Source organism: Barbus barbus (genome assembly GCF_936440315.1).
Source record: "Barbus barbus genome assembly, chromosome: 2".
NCBI classification, from domain to species: domain Eukaryota; kingdom Metazoa; phylum Chordata; class Actinopteri; order Cypriniformes; family Cyprinidae; genus Barbus; species Barbus barbus.
In genome coordinates, this window is record NC_136730.1 from 36229815 (window position 1) to 36253335 (window position 23521).

Genomic DNA, 23521 nt, shown 5'->3' on the forward strand with positions numbered 1-23521 from the left:
TGTATATGTATACATGTATACAGTGCCCTCCAAAAGTATTGGAACAGTAAAGACAAAATTGCTCTTTTGGCTGTGGAGTCAAGACATTTACAAATATAACTAAAAGATGAATATGAGACAAAACTACAGAATGACACTTTATTATTGGGTGATTCAACACATAGATGTTTTACCAGCTAAGAAGTTCAGCACTTTTAGAGTTTCATCCCTCTATCTGATGTGAGCATAAGTATTGGACCAGTTGCCTCACAGGTCTTTCTAAGTGATCAGCTGTGTCCTGTTGCATTAATTCTTCAGGTATTAAAAGCAGGGAATGTGTCGTATCAGTTATATCCATTACTTCTGTATTCTGAATCTTGCATTCAATGATGACAGACACAAACCAGGATGAAGATAGAATGAATAAATGGAAATGAAATAGCAGATTAGTTAGCAAAAAAGGCAACCAAAAAAAAAAAGAGAAGGATATCAAGATTAAGTCCCATTAGGAAGAGGAGAAATTAAATCAATTATTAAATCAAATATTCAAAAAGAGTGGCAGAAGAAGTGGGACACAGCTGATACAGGAAGATTTTATTATAAAATTAATTCAGAATCATTTAAAAAATAATGCAATTAGGAAGATGTAAGAACAATGAGGTGATTTTAAATAGATTACAATTTGGGCATACAGGACTAAATGCATCACTATACAAAATAGGTAAACATGTTACAGGTAAATGTGCTTTTTGTGGGGTAATAGAAACCGTTGAACTTGTAATATTAAAATGTCGGTAATATAATATAGAGAGAATTAAAATGATAAAAGGTAATATTAAAGAAAAAAGAAGATAAATTGGATAATAGGAAAAGGATTAAAAGAGGATATTAATCAAAGGATAGTAATGGAATATATAGCCTAGTAGAAACAGGATTAAACAAACGAATTTGATAGGGAAATAAATAAATAAAGCAAAGGAATAGGGGAACACACAAGCTGGGTTTTTTAGCATGGGAGCTGAACACGCAGCAGCCAGAAATACAGCTTGAGTGAACCCGAAATTATGGAAACGGGACATCCATGTATGAATATAAACAGTTGGTGGCGGTATGTGCCTATGGTGCGGAATACGCCAAAATTCCAAAGAAGAAGAAGATGTGTTTTGTTGAGCTGTAGGGTGGGACTTCCTGTGTCGAATGTTTGTTGTGGTAATTTAAAACCGTTCCAGGAACAGTTATTCGAATTTGACGTACACGTTACGGCACAAGAGAAGACTGTAATCTGACCTGAAGTCTAGTACACGTGAGTCATAAAGCGAAAAGGTTAGTGTGCGTTTTTTACGCAATGCAAAATTATAACGTTGTGTGCTGTTGATATTGAGTTACAGTAACTTAGCTTTCTGTTATTGAATGCAAAACTTTAGGCTTTTATGTGCGGTAATATGTCAGTGCCCCTACCAGCAATTGTGCCCGCCGCTTGTAGAGCCACGGCCGCGGTAAGTCATCATCAGCACAAGCACACAGCGCTCTTATTTCGGAGTTTACATATTTATATATTGCACGTTATTATTATTATTTTTTTCTCCAGGTGATATTCCTCCATGGCCTAGGAGACACAGGGTAAACTATAACATAAATTATATGGCATGACTGAATGAAGTTCGTGATAAGCCATTACATATTTTATCAAACTTTACACGAAGTTACTTTTTTTCAGACATGGATGGGCTGAAGCTATGGCTGGGATCAGGACACCTTATGTAAAGTACATTTGCCCTCATGCGTATGTATTGAATATTTTTATTCATAGCTTTAAAATAAAGCATGTTGGTGTGTACACTATACCTTGTGACCTGATATGTGACTGATTTTGCCTTTGTTGAAATATGCTTAACTCATTAAATCAAAATTGAAATCATATTTGATTTAATATTGGAATATTTTATACTTTAAAATGGTTTTCAGTCCTGGTACTGGGGACCTACGTCTTCACGTTTTGTATGTCTCCCTTATATTCAAGACACACTCTTGAGTTCATGGAAGCTGATGATCTGAATAGTGTTAAATGTGTGTTAAATAGGGGTGTGCGTTAAAAAAAAAAGATGTCTCGATATTTTGGGGGATTTTTTCGATAATGATAATCAGACGATATTTTGCCGAGTGTGTTATTGTGCTGATATCTACCGTGGACAGCTGCAGTTTTTGATATTCTTCATATTCTGTGTGGTCAGTTCACATCAGTGATAGAAATTAATCTTTTCATATAAGTTTAAATTGATTTTTACCTTGTATAGGCCATTTTTAAAGCCATTTTTAAAGTCAAATTGTTACATTTAATCAGTCAATTAGAATAATAAGACATTTAGGCTGTTTCCAAACAAATGAAACCAGTATCAACAAAATTTATCTTTGCAGAAGTTGCATCTGAAGTGGCATTTAGATGTATTTACACACTATTTAATGCAGCTCAGAGGGACATGGAGTGCTTTAACCTGCAGATGCATAATGTTTTGATATTCTAAACATGAAACATTGAATACTGGTATTTGAAATTATAGAAGCAAGTTACTGTTAGCAAGTTACTGTTAATAAGTGAGTCATTGCGACTGAACCGAATCATTTAAACAGTTGATTCATTCAGGAACGAAACATCGTCATGTTGCTCAGAGACGCAAAGCAGTGCTGTGGCTGTTTGGAATAATTCTTTTGTTGGCGAAATGGAGCAAAAACAGGCAATATGGTGTCTAAAACGTATGTCTCTTAATATTAACTTATATTAACTCACATTTTTAATCATGCTTGTTTTTGAAGATAAATCGGCACTCTTCGTGTGATATTAATCATATGGAATGATATATAATAATATATACACTATATTGCCGAAAGTATTGGGTCACCCCCTTCTAATAAACATGTTTGACTACTTTAGTAATTTCTATGAGTACAAATCTTAATGTTAAAGCATATAATGATATTCTAGGGAATTGTGTGCTTCTAATTTTATAGCAACAGTTTGGACAGGACCCTTTTCTATTCTAACATGACAGTGCCTCTGTGTATAAGGCACAGTTCAAAAAGACATGATTGATTCATTCAGTGTGGAAGAACTTAACTGGTCTGCAGAAAGCCAAGTCCTAATCCCAGCTGCACACCTCTGGTGTGACTTTAAATGCAAACCTTGAGACAAAAACTCATCACCAAACACCAATGATATTCACCAATGTTATTCAAAATATATATATCATTATAGCAATATATGATATAATGATATATATATATATATAAAATTATATATATATATATATATATATATATTTTCAGCCCCATAAATTTTGTGATCATTCTTGTGTGCATTTTATTAGACTGAATCATGCAGTGAAAGAAATGCGCACATGCTCTAATCTAGACTTCATCACGTAATGTAAGCATGCACTCCGTAGGTGTTTTGTTTGGTTTTTGCAAAACACTGTAAAATTACATATCGTTAAAACATCAATTACGATATTATCGCAGACGATATCGCACACCCCTATATAATGCTGCATCATGCTCAGGCATCCATAGCCACTCTGAGTCTTTTCTCAGCAACTGTCTTAATGGGGCAGTCAAAACTGCTTAGTTTCTTATGTACCATGACAATTGTTTTGTCATGCCTAGCGGTCTTTTTTGTCTTCTAAAGCGGGCATGTTGACAATTGCTTCTACCTTTTCACTGTTCGGTTAAATGCCCTATGCACTTATTATGTGGCCAATGTGTCTCACATTTGTGACTTTGTACTGTGTTTTGTCTGTGTTGAACTTGATGTTCAATTCTTTGGCTCTGTCCATCACTTTGTGCAGAATTTCTGTGTGCTCCTTCTCATAATCCACTTCAAGGATCAACTCCTCAGTAATCACATGCAAAACCACTAATGTCACCAAAGGCTTCACTGTTCTTTTGCTGGAACACCTCACTGGAGGATTTGAGGCCAAATGGAAGACGTTTAAACCTGAAGCATGGTCAGGGGAATCTTTCTTTTTCTTGAATCACTGGAGGAACCTCTGGATCAGTGTATATGTGATGCTCACCTGGGAATTTTCCTAGCCATTGGAACACATCTGGACATTGATTCACCAGTTCATTTTTTTTTGTAGCAGGCACGGTTGCTCTCAGCGACTCGATGCATTTGATTCTTTTTGCCTTGATTAATTTTTTTCTTTGTGGCATGCATAACCAGCCAGTTTGATTTGCACCACCATATGCCACTAGCATGGTCTCGACATCGCCAGATAGCTCTCTGATTTGTTCAAGTGGCAGGACATTTGCATCAACACCGGTGTCTAGTTTCCATTCAATAGGGATCCCTCTGATTGTCATGTTTGTGTACCACAATTCTTAATTTTTACAGATTGCATTTATCTGTGTGCATTGAAGGTTCCCCATATACAAACTATCAACAGCTTGGAGTGCCTACACAGATTTGATCTTGCACATTTTTGCAAAATGGTTAGCTTTGCCACACGCTCTGCATTTAGCCCCTTATGCTGGATATGATCTTGGTGCGTGTATCTGTCCACATCTGGTATATGCTTTTGATGTGCTGCTTTAAAGGGCTTAATTTTGTTAATTTCAGATTTGTTTCTCTCAGCAGTTTTTCTGTCACACTTTTGTCTGTCACACTAAAGACAATTTTGTTTCTTATGTCATCCTCTGATGCTCCAAATTGACAATTTTTGCTTTTTTTGACTGAGTTCTGTAACAAACTTATCATTATGCATTGGCTAATGCATCATGCATATCCAGAACTGATGTCTCTTAAATTCTTTTTAGCTGTGCAGTAGTTTCTGAAAGCTTTTAAAATCTTGTCTACAGTTACTTCTTCTGGTGCTTCTTTTGCTATGTCAAAAGTGTTCTAAATCTCTAGTGCCGCCTCAACTAATGGTTTGCTTCCGGCTTCGCTACTGTTCGGACGCTCTTGCTTACTGCTCTGCACTTTGCTCCCTGTTTATGTACTTTTCTCAGATTTCTCTAAGATTTTAACTTCAGCAGATCAGCACAGTGTTCAAACAACACAGTTTTGGCACAAACGCCAAACTAAAGACTTTTTGGGACTGGAATAGTACTACGAAAAATAAGACTCTTTGCATCCCACTGCCAGCAGCTTACATTCCAGAGACGGGAAAACACAGCTGCCTACATTTAAACAAACGAGAAAGAAAATGCCTCTTGTGGAATCTACTTGCTGCATGAACTGCCACAGACTTCTACAAAAGATTGTGGTTCTTGAAACAAAGCTACTTGCTGGACTTACAAAACAGGCGGAACACACAGCAGATCGTCATCATGGACCCCCTCAGCATACAGCTGGTGAGTACTGTGAATCTAGTGAATCACAACAGTTTATACCATGTGTAGAGGAACAAGCCAAAACTGATCGACAGACTAATCGATGGCACAAACAGGGACTCGGACTCAGATTGTCACGAGTATTTTGTATTGCTGCGGTAGCATCCTCTACCCCAGATACGGCTATGACCAGGCTCGCAAACACTGGTGTTCTACTACCCCCATACATCTTGCCTCAACATAGATTGTATCAGCCAGCAGCTAACATTGCTACTAACAGGCGCTCAAGGTCGAGCAGACAGCGGCATTCAGCTCAGAGCGCAGCCGAGCCCAGGACTCAACTACAACGACATGCTGCTTTCCTCTAGCAACCACATCTCTGATGTGAACAAGGAACTTTGGAACATTCTAATGAAGCACAAGACTGCAAATCGAGTCATCATCCATGTGGGGACAAATGATATTCGGAAAGACCAGTCAGAACTAAGAAGGATTTCAGTGAACTCTTTGAAACACTTTAAAGACTTGAAGTTCAGTCATTCATCAGTGGACCTCTCCCAGCAAGGGGAGCTAACATGTTTTCACGACTGCTTGGGCAGAATACATGGCTACAAAGAACCTGCAGTATAAAAGGAGTCAACTTCATCGACAACTTCAATCTTTTCTGGGTCATAGACAACTGTTTAAACTGTATGGCCTCCACCCAAACAAACTTGGTGCAAGAGTGCTAAAGGACAATATCTACTACTCCCTCCATCATCCTTCAATAGTTTGTGCCAATCCACTCAACCTGAATGGCACACACACACCTGGACAGAGTTTGAGTGACCACAGGACTTCATATCAGCTTCAGTGTCATCATGTGGTTGAAGAATCCCACAAGGACACTGATAACGGCATGCAGCCACAACAAGCACTGCTCATGGAAACCATCCCGGCTGAGCCCTGCCCACAGAGCTAATCACAAACAGACTGTGACATACTACAACAGCTCCAAGACTCAGCACCCAAGGACAACTTTCTTGAAAACATATCACAGCCACCGGAAACACCAGAGCCCATCTCACCAGACACATTATCCCTCTCTCCAGCATCTCCACTTTTAAGCGTCTCACAGAAAATGGAGGAACTGGTGTATGCTGGGACACAAACTCTCCCACTCTTTCGCTGCAAGCCCCCAGATATCAACTAAAAAATCCTCCTCCATCTACTGTTAGTGAATCAAAAAACAATTGATAACACCTCTCAGTGATATGTGTCGGGTCCCTGCTATGATAGCAGCAACTGTCACAAATAGTTACAGAACAAGCGGGAACCCAGTGTACCTGTGGCTTTCTCTATTTCTGTTTTATCACATGATAGAAAGTCTAAGGCCTTCTGCTGACCCATCTAATCTGCGGTCTATTATGCATCAAACTAAGATTGCTGTTGAGACAAAATGTAATTTCATCAAGTTAGGATTTTAAACATTCGCCCACTAGAAAATAAATAATTTCTGATCAATGATTTAATAACCACAAACAACTTGGATTTTATGTTTCTAAATGAAACATGGCTAGAAGACAGCTGCAGTGCAACAGTCCTCAATGAAACAGCCCCTCCTAACTTTAATTTTATAAGTGTCTGCAGGACTGCTAGGTGAGGTGGAGGTGTAGCTGCTCTATTTAACACTAAATTTTACCCGTGGCTGTTTTTCAAATGTACATAACAGATTTTCAATGAAGTCTCCAAGTCATTGACTTTTACTAAAATTGTGTGATTTACAATTCCCCTGTTGTTAAAAATTGTTTAGATAAAACCAGATCAAAAAACGGGGCATTTATAGCTATAAGCGCCAGCGGGTCAAATTTACCCACTATATAATGCCTGTATTTTCGCACTGTTATTTTCTTGACGCTTATGTTTTAACATTGTACATTTGCTAGGCAACGCCTTTCACTCACTGAATTAGCGTTATCAGTTTAATAAATAAAGACAAAATGAGTAAAAGGCAGCGATTTATGGATGCTGAAGAGGTATAAGAAGCACTAAATACCACAAGTGATGGAGATGGAGAGTCTGATGGTAGTCAGATAAATTAGAATGTCATGGAAAAGTTAATTTATTTCAGTAATTCAACTCAAATTGTGAAACTCGTGTATTAAATAAATTCAATGCACACAGACTGAAGTAGTTTAAGTCTTTGGTTCTTTTAATTGTGAGGATTTAGGCTCACATTTAACAAAAACCCACCAATTCACTCATCTCAACAAATTAGAATACTTCATAAGACCAATAAAAAAAAACATTTTTAGTGAATTGTTGGCCTTCTGGAAAGTATGTTCATTTACTGTATATGTACTCAATACTTGGTAGGGGCTCCTTTTGCTTTAATTACTGCCACAATTCGGCGTGGCATGGAGGTGATCAGTTTGTGACACTGCTGAGGTGGTATGGAAGCCCAGGTTGCTTTGATAGCGGCCTTCAGGTCATCTGCATTGTTGGGTCTGGTGTCTCTCATCTTCCTCTTGACAATACACCATAGATTCTCTATGGGGTTCAGGTCAGGCGAGTTTGCTGGCCAATCAAGCACAGTAACACCATGGTCATTGAACCAGCATTTGGTACCTTTGGCAGTGTGGGCAGGTGCCAAGTCCTGCTGGAAAATTAAATCAGCATCTCGGCTTGTCAGCAGAAGGAAGCATGAAGTGCTCTAAAATTTCCTGGTAGATGGCTTCCACCATGACTGTGGACTTTAGGAAACACAGTGGACCAACACCAGATGACATAGCAGCCCAAATCATCACTGACTGTGGAAACTTCACACTGGACTTCAAGCAACATGGATTCTGTGCCTCTCCACTCTTCCTCCAGACTCTGGGACCTTGATTTCCAAATGAAATGCAAAATGTACTTTCATCTGAAAAGAGGACTTTGAACCACTGAGCAACAGTCCAGTTCTTTTTTTCCACAGCCCAGATAAGACGCTTCTGACGTCTCTGGTTCAGAAGTGGCTTGGTAGCCCTTTTCCTGAAGACGTCTGAGCTTGGTGACTCTTGATGCACTGACTCCAGCTTCAATCCGCTCCTTGTGAAGCTCTCACAAGTGTTTGAATCAGTTTTGCTTGACAGTATTCTCAAGCTTGCAGTCATCCCTGTTGCTTGTGCACCTTTTCCTACCCAAATTCTTCCTTCCAGTCAACTCCGCATTTAATATGCTTTGATACAGCACTCTGTAAACAGCCACACCTTTCAGTAATGACCCTCTGTGACTTACCCTCTTTGTGGAGGGCGTCAAAGTTCGTCTTCTGAATCATTGTCAAGTCAGCACTCTTCTCCATTATTGTGGTTTCAAAGAACAAGAGATACCCAGAATTTATACTGTAGGGATGGTCATTAATTGAAACTCAAATGTAAATATTGTAATATTTTACTTTACATGCAATGAATCTAAATTATATGAAAGTTTCACTTTTTGAAATAACTTACAAGAAAAAATGAACTTTTAGCCAAACATACATTTTAGCCTAATGTTACTCATAATTGTTCAAAACTTTGATTATTTAATTTTTGTTTTGCCAAGTGTTGACCGCAGCATTAAATTTAGATCTGCTCAGTGTTGCGTCATGATTTTTTTAACGCATTTTTACAGTGTTACGCATTATAACCAATCATACATGAGTCTATTGAGCTTATGAATGCAATGGCCAATCAGAGGCGTTCAGATGAGTGTTTTGTTTAGTGCACGCTCTCGCTGACTGAATTCAGCTCTCACGCAAATTCTTTCATAAAACTGTGTATAGACAGCTTTACTGATTATAAGGAGAGTGTTTAACTTAAGTGTTTAGACTTAAGTCAGTCATAATGTTCTTTGACAATGTAAATGTTCTTTGCTCGCTTTCTATAATTTATTCGCCGTTTGAATAATTGTGGAAGGAACAGGTAATAACTATTTGATTTTTTTGAAAAACGTTTTGAATATTGGGATCTCTAGAAGAGAGCTGGACTAATTTTTGTGAAAACCTTAAATTTTTCACTTATCTTGCCTGTAGCTCAAAAAAAATTCATTAATTAATTTTTTTTAAAAAAGCAACGTTGTCACCATAATTGTGGTCAGTGTTTGCTTTAGTTGGACTCCTGAGCCTCTTAATGCAAAGTAATTTGCTTCTAAGCAATTGCAATATTGTTTCACAACAAACATTTGTGCATTGCTGAATCAAACCTTGAAGTAGCAGATTAACTTAAGCGTTCTGCTCATAACTCATGATGAACGAACATCATGAAGTGGTTTTTCTTTGATTTATTGACTGACATTCAGCTGTTACAGAACTGCTAAAAATGATAAAATAAAAAAAATAGTCCGATTAAACAAATGATTCAATATTGAAAGAAAAAAGAACCGTATCGGCTCAGGGTTTTAGATATGAACACTTATACAGTCTTCAACAGTTGTGACAATAATTATTCATACTGCAGTGCATGATGGGCATTTTTACTACGGTGTTACCCAGCATGCATTGCAGCATGAAGCATTTTGTTGATTGTCACCATTGTTGAAATTCATATGCTGGTTCTTGATGTCTGTGTGTGTAAATAGGACAGGAGTTCAAATTAAAATTCACTATAACTATTATAGCAATACTTTGCTTGCATGCTATATTTTCACAGGGTTGATAATGCAAAACCTATACATATAAAATAAAAAAAAGTTATTTTGAATGTAATCAGACCAGCTCACGATGATGACCAATTCATCATACAAAACAGCTAATATCTCCTCACTATACAACACTGACCTCTCTGTTTACAACACCACATGCATTGCTACAGAGCGATATCGAACACAGGAAGTTGAGGATCAAGAGCCCAACTAAGGCAAACGCTGATCTCAATGATGGTGGCATCATTTTAACCAATAAAACATCAACATCTGATCCTCTGCATGTAATTCTCAATAACAGCAGGTGCTCATCACTAATGCACATCATCATTTAATTAGTCACTTAATTATCTCATTAACTTGAACTCTTTGAGGACTTGGGATTTGACTCGAGACTTGCTTGTGACTTGAAAGAAATGACTTGGTTCCATCTCCTGAGTTCATGGGTGGAATAAACATATGGCAGGACTTTTACTTTCTGACCCCTGGACTTTCCACCTCTGCATGAAACCAGAAAAACATGATATTGTGTACAAGTTAAATAATTTGGCATTAATGTTTTATATATTTTATGTATAGTTTTGTGCATTAAGATTTTAAATGTAAGTCGCTTTGGAAAAAAGTGTCTGCTAAGTGACTAAATGTAAAAGTTTACATTTTAAAAAGCAATACTTTTTGCAAAAATTTATCCCATATATAAAAGTTTGTTTCAAAAACTTGCAACTGAACTGAAAAAGAAAACACTGAATGTTTAACGTTCTATTGGTGGTCGAAATTCTGTTAAATTCTAGTACTGAGTTCAATTTATACTTATACATAAATTGAACTTAGTACAAAGGGGGGAAAAAGTATGTTCTGTTTTGAATCCCCATGTGCAAACGTGAATATAATAAGGGTGGCAGCCAGCACATACAGTGGGGAAAAAAAATGATTTGATCCCCTGCTGATTTTGTACGTTTGCCCACTGACAAAGAAACGATAAGTCTATAATTTTAATGGTAGGTTTATTTGAACAGTGAGAGACAGAATAACAACAATTTTTTTTTTAATCCAGAAAAACACATTTAAATGAAGTTTGTGAATTAATGCTTGTAAATTAATGTCCCTTTTACGATTCCGATCTAGCTACATGCTCTAATGCATTATAAGAAAGTTATTTTCTGTGGCCAAGAAAATATCATTTCTTAGAGTTGATATTAAATCAGATTAGTTGATGGCAATTTAATCCTGCTACAGTTACTACTGGCAGCTGATATAAATAATTGCAATTAATCATAATTAATTTTAATTATTTATATACAATTTCCCTCTGGAGCTAATATGCTACAGTTATAACTTTGAATATATTTATGTGCATCGTAAATAAGAACATGTCTCTCAAATGTATGGACTGAAATATACTGCTATCAGATCACAATATAAAGGCACAAATTGATGTCATTTGTTAATCTGTAATTTAATGCACAAATAAATGTGAGCACCGTGCATTTGTACTGGATAATAGGCACCAATTATATGTTAGCTGGAAAAGTAGAAATAAAAATGGATGTAAAATTAGTTATTTTATGCACATTTAAATTTCATAAAATTGACCTTTATGACTAGTTTTGTGGTCCAGGGTTTACACATACGGTTTTATCCTGATTAAAGCTTTAATACAGCAGAATAGATGATTGTAGCAATTTTGTAACATTAAGAAGAGTTTGCCAGCAAGTATTGCTTACTACCACGTCAACCACGTGCACATCCATGGTCAACACTTCTCGTTTTTGAAAAATACACAATAAAAAGTGTATAATGGAACACAGTTAATTGAAGGAGCTGATGAGCTAATTGTATCCGAATAAGTATCTCCGTTTGCATTTAACTTTCAGTGTCATAACTTTGCAGATATTGTTTATGCTCAAACAGCAACATTACACACTAACTAAAGTTAAAAAAGTGAAATCGCAATCAACCACCCCTTTAAAAATATAACACAACAAGGAAATATAAATGATTTAATATCAATAATGGTGAACTATTGCCTACCTTAAAATCATTTCAAATATGACAGATTGTTCTCGTATGGGCTCTGTGCTGTGACATCTCGAACAATCTTGCAACTGTTTATATTATGCACATTTCTCCATCTCTGTCGCTTTTAATGCATCCACCAATGGCCACTAGATGGCACCTTTGTGCTTCCTTTGTAACATTAATCCTTATTAAAGCTACTCAGTTATTCAGTCGGGAGTGGGGAGTGATTTTGTCCTTTTCTTTAGTTGTTTGATTTCCAATTTGGACACAGACTGCAGTAGGTATATTAGGCTGCTATCGCTTTAAAACCTAATGCCCTGATCCAATATACTGATACATATCTGATTTTCTCCTGCTTCAAGGCCTTTTCACACTGATTGTGAATTTCGGACGTATATTCCCATATTCCTATGGATGCTTCCACAGACTGCGAACATTTTCGCACCGAAAAAGCGAATGATTTTTTTCCGAACCAGTCCGACGAATCTTTTCAGTATTGCAAAGCGAAAGCACGGGCCATCCAATAAGATTTGAGCATTACATCACGTGGCCAGAGCAACTGCTGTTACCCAAAAGGTCGATGCAGTGGCGGTAAAAGCTTAGAGGACTGTATTGTGCACGAGCGCAAAAACACAGAAGTAGAGGACTTTCAACCAACATATAAAGAATATGGATGTTGAGATGTTGTTGTTGTCGTTGGTATCTGAACATAGAGATATATTTATATTCATACGATATATTTTTTGTATATGTTTTTATGCAGCTCATGGTATTTTTATAACAATAAGGGATGTTTATGATAAATGACAAGCAGGTAGCGTTCAGTCCATTATAACATACAAAGAGTGCATGGCTGCCTATTATATAATCAAAATCCATTTTAGATCACAATCAGAAGTTATTACAAACACTAGATGGTTTAAAGTTGGGTTTGAGCAAAAACATTAATTACATACATTTTGAAATGTAGCTTGATGCTAATTGTACCTCTAAATATATTTTCTTGTAAGCATTATGGATATATTATTGTGTTAGCATTATTGTGTTTCTGATGAAGAACCAAAAGTTATTTATCTTAATGCTGTATATTGAGCAGTGGACGATGTAAAAGCCATATATACAAGATACATAGGCTACATGAGGAAAAATGCATTGTTGGTCGGCGCCACCTAGCGTGCAGGCATGAATTAGCAGAAGACGATTAATCGTTTCACGCTGGGTGTGAAAGCAACGTTCGTCGGCGATTCGCCTCGCTTTTTTTCATAGTGCTCAGTGTGACATAAATGACTGCGTTTATGTAATTACTCACCAAGCTGGGCTTTTTAAAATATTTTTGTATTTGATCATGCAGGCACACACCCGAAGTCCAAAGTACTTTGCTTATCAATGCACACAAAGCTGCTGGGTGAAGAGGGTCACTTTCACGGCTTATGCACTTTTAATAACTCTTTTTATTATCAAGCATGTTCCGCAGTTTAGCAACAATAGAATGAAAGAGCATCACTGTGAAGGAAAGGAGAGTTCGCTAAAATAAGTACAGCACGATAATATTTTTTTGTTTGGAAGCCAAAATCAAAAATAAAATCTGATTCATAGATTTATAAATTGATATAATTGATATATAAATTTTATCTTATTCAGTGCAATGCTAGCTTTCTCCCCTGTGCCTGGCTGTGACATTACAATCCATACTCCTTGCCAAGAAAAATGTTGTTCCTCTCTTCCTAATCCACTTTTTTTTTTTTTTTTTTAGATTTAAAGAATAATTAGTAATATAATATTATTTAATTAATATTGAATAATATCAATGAACACTAGGTGCATTTCACTCTTAATAAGATTTCATGCATGAGGTAACATTTTCTTTCTTCGGCCTCGGAAGCCTCTTCTGATTGTTTAACTTTTGACAACATTTAATCCAGGAATTAAGATAAGGAGAAATTTACCCAGTGTCTTATTATAGAGGGAAACATATCAGGCTAAAAGCAGTATGTGAAATTCCCTAAAGCAGCACAAAAAAAGTACATGGATATCTCACTACTTAGGCCAAGATTATGAAGTATACATACCAGTGGATGCTTTACTATCCCATGGGGCCACATACTGCATAGTAGGAATAACCCATATACATTTTTACTGTTTGTTCTCTTTTACTTTCTTGTTCTCTGTTGTCATTTACTTTTGTTCCCTCTTTTTTATGCAACTGACCATGAAAGACCAGTAATGCCTGTCACCCTCAACATGAACATGGCAATGCCTTCCTGGTGAGTTATAAACACTATTTTCCATGTGCTTTCTTCAGTATAAGCCTAAATAAGTCTTCATCTATTACATATTTCACTGATTAAAAGTTTGTTACTTTTAGGTTTGACATAGTTAGTCTCAATCTTGATGCAGAGGAAGATGAAACTGGAATTAAAAGAGCTGCTGAAAGCAGTTAAGTATAATATGAAACTGCACTGTAAGAATAACAACAGAATCTGCCAATAAATGTGTAAACTACTGTTTTAAATTTGTTCACAGTCAAAGCACTGATTGATCAAGAAGTTAAAAATGGTATTCCATCTCATAGAATTGTGTTGGGAGGGTTCTCTCAGGTAAGGCACATCTCTCTTCTTTTTTTCCCTCTCTCATTCTTTGAAAACTTAAACACTGGTTTTGTTTACTAATTTTTTTTTATTTTGTTTTATTAAATAATTCAAAATGATATAAAAACTACATTTCAGTCAGGACCACTACCATCAAAGTTTATTGACAAATATTATGTCATCATGAGTGTCATAATAAACATTTATTAATAAGTGGTAAGTTAATAACCAGTTATACCAAAAACAACCAATATCTTGCCAACAGCCAAATAAGCAATGAGCATAAAATAGAGAAGTTAAGCTGCGTTGAAGACACATTCAGAGATGGGTATGGGGTGAACGTCACCTCAGATGTGACACAGATGCTTTGATCTTCTTTGGGAACATTACTGGGAAGGCTGATTTTATTCTGAATCTTTGCTTTCAAGGCTCTGTCACATAAAAAAGGAATTGTTCACCCAAAAATGAAAATTTTGGATTATAGACCTGCATTTTGGTCAGAAGCGACAGTTTAAAGTTAACAAGGTTTTTTTTTTCTCTCCACAAATGTTAATTAATGGACTGCTATCATGTTGATTATTTGTAGATTATTGTTATGCTTTTATCAACTGTTTGAACTCTCATTCTGACAGCACCCATTTATTGCAGAGGATCTATTGGTTAGCAAGTGGTGTAATGCTAATTTTGAGTAGTGACTTGGTCCATCTCAAACCATTTCATGTCATACACGAGTGCACATGCATACAAAGTCCAGGAAAATATTGTAGATTTTGAAGTGCTGGCAGTGTTGCTGCGTTTATTCTGTGTAAAAGTACTACCTGATCTCATGAAAGTGCGTATCAATAGCACGAGTTTTTTGATTTGGCATGCTATTTATACGCAGAAATGGACTTCAAATGTATATGAAACCTGCGTATTATGTTCACGCCAACAAATTGTGTATCATATGCATGCCAAAATCAATTTCTGTGTATCAGTAGCACGACTTTCTGTTTGTATTTGGCATACTATTTATACGCATTTTTATGAGACCGGGCTCAAATGTAATGCTGCTTTACAGCCACTTAAACTTTAGCAGCACACTTCTTATTTTCTGTCAGCTATATAGGCCGACTGTAGGCTAATCATCCAACACCAAGGTTCATATGGTAATGAAAAACCTGGAAAACTCAAATTTTAAATCAGCAATTTCCAGGCCTGTAAAAGTTTTGGAAAAATAAATAAACCCAGAAAGTTTTGGAAAAGTCATGGAAATTTCTGTTGCATATCTGTCACATAGGTTTACTCATTCCCGCAGCTTTCGCGTTTAAAATGAGGGAAATTCCTGCATACAATTATTCAATATAGTGTGTAGGTTAGATGAGTAAAAAAAAATCCACACAGACTGTCAGATTAAATCAGTCATTTGAAAACTGTGTGAGTGATTCGGCTCATCTCGTGTGCTCTACAAAAGTTGCTGCACGCTGTCATTTCGGGACAGATTACAGAACTAATTGGGTCACGTTGCATCGTCACAATGTATAATTTGCACCTCTTTTTAAGCCATTCGGCACTTGTGTGCTCTAAAGGCGCCTTTCTGCACGCTCACGATCACATCCAAAGCACGTGAAGTGGTCTAAATGTATTTATATATTCTGTGGAAGGCGTAGGACCAAGAAATGTTCGTCCAATCAAAACGCTCTTTCCGAGCATTTTTATTGTCTTTCCTACCTGCCTGTCAACATGTGTATTTGCATACCTCTGAACACCCTGTTCGCGCAGACAGGATACGTCATCAGTGCGTTCATTTACGCTGTGCAGACCATGGTGCAGACAGGGAGAATGGCAGGCAAACATCAACAACCTGATCTTCCTTTCTGGTATTGTAGTACTTTTACTAACTGTACTATAAAGTTTTCTCACCGGTGAATGACACATGACATATTGTAGTAATGTTGTCTCTGATCATCTGATCTGTTCGCGTTTATGTGATCAGGGGGCGTGGCTTTGGATGGCGATTTGCAGCGAGGGTGGGACTTTCACTTTCAGTGCTATCAGGCTAAAATTAGCATTTTTCCAAGATCTCCTACTGCACCTTTAAGCAGCAAAATACACCTAAAATGCCATAAAAATGGCCGTCCTGGCGGGTATCCTCGTAAAAACAGTCGGTTTTGTCTTAAGTGAATGTAAACAACTGAGAAAGAAAACATTAATTTCAGTTATCGCATCCGTGCAGTCGGTCTTGTAACAGAAGCCTAAAACTGTGCTGTCTGTCATTAATATTAATCAAAAAACAAAAGACAGAAAGTCACTCACTGCTCTTGATTGAATAACCTTTGTAACTTTAATCTTTTTTTTTTATTTAGTTTATTCAACTTTCTAATATTTTTGTACCTGAATACTATAGACAAAAAGGGTTTCCAAAACTAAATTCAGGTCCTGAGTTTAACTGACAATATTGGTTAAACAAATGACAATATTCAATGATGTCATTATGATATGTTCTCTGCGTGGAGTAACGTCTGTGACGGTTGCAGCTTGTACTTATTAATACAAATAGAAAGCAAACCAGTAGCATTAATAGTCATTTATTTTAGTTAACATTTGCTATGATACATTTGAACAGATTTTTATTCTTATTGTAAAATAATGGAACATTAGGCTGATGATACATGGGGCAACTTTTTGAGTAATATTGCTGGGCAACTTTGGTTAATGTTGGCATCAACAGGTGAGACACAGGGCCGACGGCCGATTTAAAGTATCCAGATAGAAATTTGTTACCCATTCTCTGTGGGAAAGTGCCCAAGCAACATTGCTCAAAAAAAGTAGCCTGGCAAAATTGCTCAAAGTTGCCCCGTGTTATCATCAGTCATGAATATTGTCTCAAATGTCATGGAAAATCATGGAAATTTATTGGTAAAAATGTGTATGAACCCTGTACTTTGAGATGAGATGATGTTTCAAAAATGAACCCAAAAGCACACTTTATGAATGATATAGACCAGGGATCTCCAACCTTACTCCTGGAGAGCTACCGTCCTGCAGATTTCAGTTCCAACCCTGCTCCATCACACCTGTCTGTAATTAACAAGTAGCCTTGAACACCTTGATTATTAGCAAGTTCAGGTGTGTTTGATTGGGGTTGGAGCTGAGAGACCCCTGATATAGACAGTAATGTAGACAAACTCATCAACAGACATCTTACAAACCAGTCTGAGAATTATTTTGAAGGGGAACAGTTTTTTTCTACCACCAAAATCACCACTGGATTTTTAGGTTTTCCTGATGTCCTAGTTTAAGTCGTTGTAACCATAATTCTGTCTGTCCTGACTCCTGTCCTGGGCCCTCATTTATCAACAGTGCATAAACACAGATGTGTGCGTAATGAGTACGTAAAAATAGTTTCACGCAAAGTGTAGGATCTACCAACCTGTACTTACACATAGGAATGTGTGTATATATAATCACAACTCTGAGCATGCTTATGCAGAGAATCTAGTGGTAGAATGGCGATACTACAAAATGAAAGTGCCACCACATGTGTCCTTTAATTGCAAATACTCAATTAAAAATGTCATATTTCATGCTAAACATTTGCACAATTAGTGTGAAAAGCTATAAAGGACAGTTGGGAAGTTAATTTGAAATGTAGCTATATGGTCTTGGCTGATCTCACTTTGCCGTAAGATTTGGCAAACCATGCACTGCGCAGAGAATGGGTTTTCAAAGAGCGCACTGATCTGTTTAATGAGAGCACAGAATGGCTTCTCAGTCGGTACTGCTTTCTTTGCCATGACTTTGGTGAGGACGTATCCATTCACTTGATAATAAAGGGAGGTGTTGTTCATTGGAGCCGTTTCTGACTGGAAATGACCATGAACGTGAATGAGCATGGTCAAGTCAGGTCACCTTTATTTATATAGCGCTTTTAACAATACAGATTGTGTCAAAGCACTTAACAGTATCAAATTGGAGGATAGAGTGTCAGTAATGTATAATAATAAGATTAAACACTCAATTTTCAGTTAAAGGCATTTCATTATTGAATTCAGTGATGTCAATGTCTAGCTCAGTGTAGTTTAAATTAGTATCTGTGAAATCAAATTGACGATAATCGCTGACGATAATGGTGCTTAAGAACATGTGGGATTTATCAACAATGATTACTTACTGGTGTGCGTAAGAACCCCGTGCGCACGTTTGATAAATACAGTTTTTTTGTACTTACACACATTCTAGATTTCATTCGTAGGACAAAATATAGAACCTTTTCTAAGCACTCTTGATAAATGAGGGCCCTGGAGTTAGACATGATTGAAAACACATTAAAGAAACTAATATAATATTTTAATGATTGCTTGATTTGTTTCTGTATCATAAAAGGGCGGAGCCCTCTCGCTCTACACCGCTTTGACAACTCATCAGAAGCTGGCTGGTGTGGTTGCTCTCAGCTGCTGGTTGCCCCTCAAGAACTCCCTATCAAAGGTTGGTTATTGTAGGAACTGATAGTTCTATCAACCTCACAGCATTTCTGAAAATATTTTTCAGATCATCAGTTTTATATTATTTTCTTGTCCTGGAAACCTGTTAATTTATAATCTTTAATATTCCTGCATAATTTGTTAGTGCATTTTGTTATAAAACATGTTTTCATAATCTTTTATAAAAATTTAATAACTTTCATCTCTGAAAGTTTTCTTTTAATCTGATTGCACAGTGCTATCTTGTCAATAGCTAAAGAATCAGCATAACTCTGGCCACTATTACAGTCTGCGTTGTGTTTTGTTACTGAATGATGAAATGGAAAATTTGAATCTACCCGTGATTTGGACTCAAAACTTTACGAAACTTGGTGAAAACATGTTACAGACAACTCTTAACAAGCATGCAAAGTTTCATAGAGCATAGACCATAGGTGGCGCTATAACAGCAAAAAAGGTTTCAAAAACACAAGATATCTATAGTAAATGGCCTCAAATTGCTAAAAATTGCTCATATTTACAAATACACTGTATCTTCATATCATATGATAGATCTCCTCATTCTGACTCAACTTTGCCTCTAGGATCACTGCTGTCAATCAAACTGTTCTTTAAGTATTTGAGATTATTTAAAAAAACATTCTTCTGTCAAATAGCCTTCAGTTTTTAACTCAAAATCAATCAAATCAGTGCAGTACTGTTTTCTAGACTCTCTATGTCAATAATTAACAAAACAATGTTGAACATTTGCTTTTGTTTATTAGATTAGATTAGATTCAACTTTATTGTCACTGTGCAGAGTACAAGTACAGAGCCAATGAAATGCAGTTAGCATCTAACCAGAAGTGCAAATAACAAGGTTTATAAATAGATATAAAAATGTGTATATACATTGTTTTATGACATATAGTGCAAGTTATGAGGTAGATGGGGAGAGACTAGCTCAGTGCAAATGACTGTACATACGATTTAGGTTGCAAGGAAATATAAACAGAAGGTGCTTATAAAGAGAGGTATGTAAGTAGCATATGTATGGCCAATGACCTTCACGGCATCCGGAGGTAGAAATGTGCAAGGGAATGTGCAAATATCAGAAATGTGCAAAATAGCAGGAAATAAAAGAACATTGTGAGTGAGGAGTGCAGACAGGTTGTTGAACAGTGCAGTTTTTTTTTTTTTTTTATAAACCATTAGGTGGTCCATCTTGGGTGTAGTGTTCAGCGCCTGAGATTGGAGATCAGTAGGCTGACAGCTGAGGGAAAGAAACTGTTCCTGAGTCTGTTGGTGCGACAGCGAAGACTCCTATAACGTTATAGTTGAACTATAAACCAGTCATTTTATAATATGTTATTTACATAGTGTACCCAAATGCCTATTAATACTAAAAGAAAGCCCACAAACTGTAAAATGATGCATAATTTCATTCTAAACAAGCATCCAAAATTTAAGAGAGATTGGGCAAAAAATAATACTATAATAGTTATAAATGTTAAAAACAGTGTTGTATGAGAAATTGCTATTTATAACCACTAGATGGCAGCGGAAGACCACTAATAGGCTTATTAAACACTAAAACAGTACTGTTTATAGGTTTTCTTATGGAGATATTATAAAATCACTGTTATAACATTTAAAATCACTTTTAATTCATGTTTACCATTTTGTTTATACAGATGTCAGTTTTTAATTTTTTTGCCATATTCTGATCACAGAGAAACCTGAAAATGACATATAAACTCTTAAAACCACAAGACTTGCAATAAGTTTTGTCACCCATCACTTATTTCAAATATCTATATCTGCAACAATGTGTGTGCATGTATGTCTGTGTATGTGTGTGTCTCTGTCTGTGATGGCGCAGTGGATAAGACACATGCCTTTGGTGTGAGAGGGTGTGAGAGACCCGGGTTCGAATCCACTGTGAGACACCAATGTGTCCCTGAGCAAGACACTTAACCCCTAGTTGCTCCAGAGGCGTGCGACCTCTGACATATATAGCAATTGTAAGTCGCTTTGGATAAAAGCGTCAGCTAAATGAATAAATGTAAATGTAAACATACTAGTTTAATCATTTAACTTCAGTGTGTGTATGTGTGAGCCTATTCTCCATTTTGGATGTGTTTAACTGTCAGCCATACATCCAGGTTGGCCAAGACCACCTTAAGTTCTTGAACCCCGGTAATCGCTGCTTGCAGCTATATTTTCTATTATATCTCCACTGAATGTGATCTGGAGAGCACTGTCCATTTTCTTCCACGGACGTGAGTGTTAGGAGTCAGATCTCAGAGCGTATTTACTCAAGATCTGTCAATCATGGGATAATATCTCCTGCCATTACGTATGAAAAAATTAGAAAAAAAAATCTATACATGAAATATGAAAGCAAATAAACATGATTATGATGATATATTCTGTATGTGTTTTATGTAGCTCATGATATTTTTATAAGAATAAAGGATGTTTATGACAAATGAGTAGCTGGTGTCGCGTTTAATCCATTATAAAGCATACAAAGCAAACAGACAGTGCTTGTCTGCCTATAATAGAATAAAAATCCACTTTAGATCTCAAACGGAAGCTATTACAAGCACTCGATGGTGGTTTAAAGTGGGCTTTAAGCAAAAACATAAATACTCATACATTTTCAAATGTAGCTTTATGCTAATTGTACCTCCTATTTAAATTAAGATGTATTCTTGTAAGCATTAGACTATAGATAGTTTGTGTTTCTGGTGTTGCACTTTATCTTAATTTAATGCTGTATATTGAGCAGCGGACCATATATGAGATACACATATGAGAAAAATTGATTGCTGCTTGGGGCAGAAGGTGCGAATTAGCAGAAGGTGATCAATTGGTTTGTGCTCGGTGTGAAAGCACCTTTCGTCGGTGATTCCCCTTGCTTTTTCGCATCGCGCTCAGTGTGAAAGTTGGAGGACTCCCAAATCCACTATAAGAATAATACTGTTTTTGTGTCACAGAATGCAGTTTTAAGAGTTTTTAGATGAGAATGCACTGGTTTGGACTTCAAATATTTGGTTTGTGAATCAATATAACGTCTCTTCCTCAATGTTTTCAGAGATCTGAGCTCCAGGATGTCAGGGGCTGTTCAGTGCTCATGAACCCACCATGAGCAGCCTCAACTTGGACAGATCTTTTGGAATTTGCCGCTGGCTCTGATGTCTCTATAGTGGTTAAACATGAGATATGTTTTGTTTTGGGTAAATCTAATGGGCAGTCTTTGGTCTCATTAATCTATTATTTGTTCCAGAGCAAATAGTTTTGGTAAAATCTCATTATGTTTATGTAACTTCAGTGCTGTATATCAGAGCAGCACCTTTGTACTTTTGGCTGAATTGCATAGCAACTTTTATGATGGCTGTTGTTGTTTATTAAATATTATTATTCAATAAATAATATTTTATATAAATGATAGTAGTATTTAGTATTAGGAAACGGTGTGTGTTCGTGATGGTGATTTTATTACATTGTTCTGCCATTATTTGGCATCAAGAGACTGTTTTTACATTTTACACTTAGTCATTTAGCAGACGCTTTTATCCAAAGCGACTTATATATATATATTAGGGCTGTCAGCGTTAACGCATGTGATTAATCTAAAAATTTTAACGCGTTCATATTTTTTTAACGCAAATTAATCGTTTGATAACTTTTTGCCGTCATTGCAGCGCGGAAGGTAATCATTGCCTGCGTCCCAATGTGCACACTATCCATCCTAAATTCTATGTGATATTAGTAATTTTCAATACTATTTAGGGCAGATAGGGTGGATAGTATGCACATTGGGACGCAGGAATTGTGTGATTATGACGCCAGGCTCGACAAAAGTGAAGCGAACGCGGAGAGAGAGAGAGAGCGAGTCCGAGAAAGAGAGATGTATACTCATATGTGATGTGCAGCGAACCAGTGTTGCGGTTTTCCTGCACAATTGGGCACAGTCACGGGAAAAATTACAGAGCCGTGGGTTGCATTTTTTTGGGCTACTTTTATAATGTACCGCTGCTGCCCAAAGTGTAGCCTATATATACACATGTGATCGCAAAAGGAAGTTATTACAAACACTCGATGGTGGTTTAAAGTGAGTTCTGAGTAAAAGTGTACTATTAATCTCATAAATTGTCTTATGTAGCAATAGCATGATGCTAATGTTAGCTCTAATGCACCTGCAGAACAGGTCCAATTCTTCTTCATAATGCATTTTGTCATAAAACATTTTCTTGCGACCTTACATTAAGTATTGTTGCATTTATTTAGAAATACTTTTGATAATAGTTGGGTAAATGTTTACTGGGATTGAAGCGATGTGGCTTGATAAACGTTTTATTTTCAGTATAAAGGCTGATAATGGCTGAATTAAAACAAAAGAATAATAAGGATTATGTCTCATACCTGGTGGAGATGTGAAAGGTTATGTTTCCTTAAACTTGTTTGTCATGCATTCCTTTATTTCAACACATTTACAGGTAAATCCTAGTATTTTAAATTTGC

General features: G+C 36.5%; 1 protein-coding gene across 6 annotated transcripts in view; it reads left to right on the plus strand.

Annotated features, from left to right (window-relative positions):
* Positions 1-1104: 1104 nt before the first annotated feature.
* Positions 1105-23521, plus strand: part of lypla1 (lysophospholipase 1) — a 46775-nt gene continuing 24358 nt past the window's right edge. The window contains exons 1-9 of one of the 6 annotated variants that reach the window (XM_079440766.1): positions 1129-1302; positions 1404-1475; positions 1568-1599; positions 1697-1762; positions 14178-14225; positions 14327-14397; positions 14485-14558; positions 18915-19016; positions 20207-21485. In XM_079440766.1, the coding sequence (XP_079296892.1) occupies positions 1410-1475; positions 1568-1599; positions 1697-1762; positions 14178-14225; positions 14327-14397; positions 14485-14558; positions 18915-19016; positions 20207-20320 (573 nt within the window). In that variant the 5' untranslated portion in view covers positions 1129-1302; positions 1404-1409 and the 3' untranslated portion in view covers positions 20321-21485. Of the gene's footprint in view, positions 1303-1403; positions 1476-1567; positions 1600-1696; positions 1763-14177; positions 14226-14326; positions 14398-14484; positions 14559-18914; positions 19017-20206; positions 21486-23521 lie in introns of those variants that run through there. The other 5 variants (XM_079440761.1, XM_079440762.1, XM_079440764.1 and 2 more) reach the window with 5 other exon arrangements.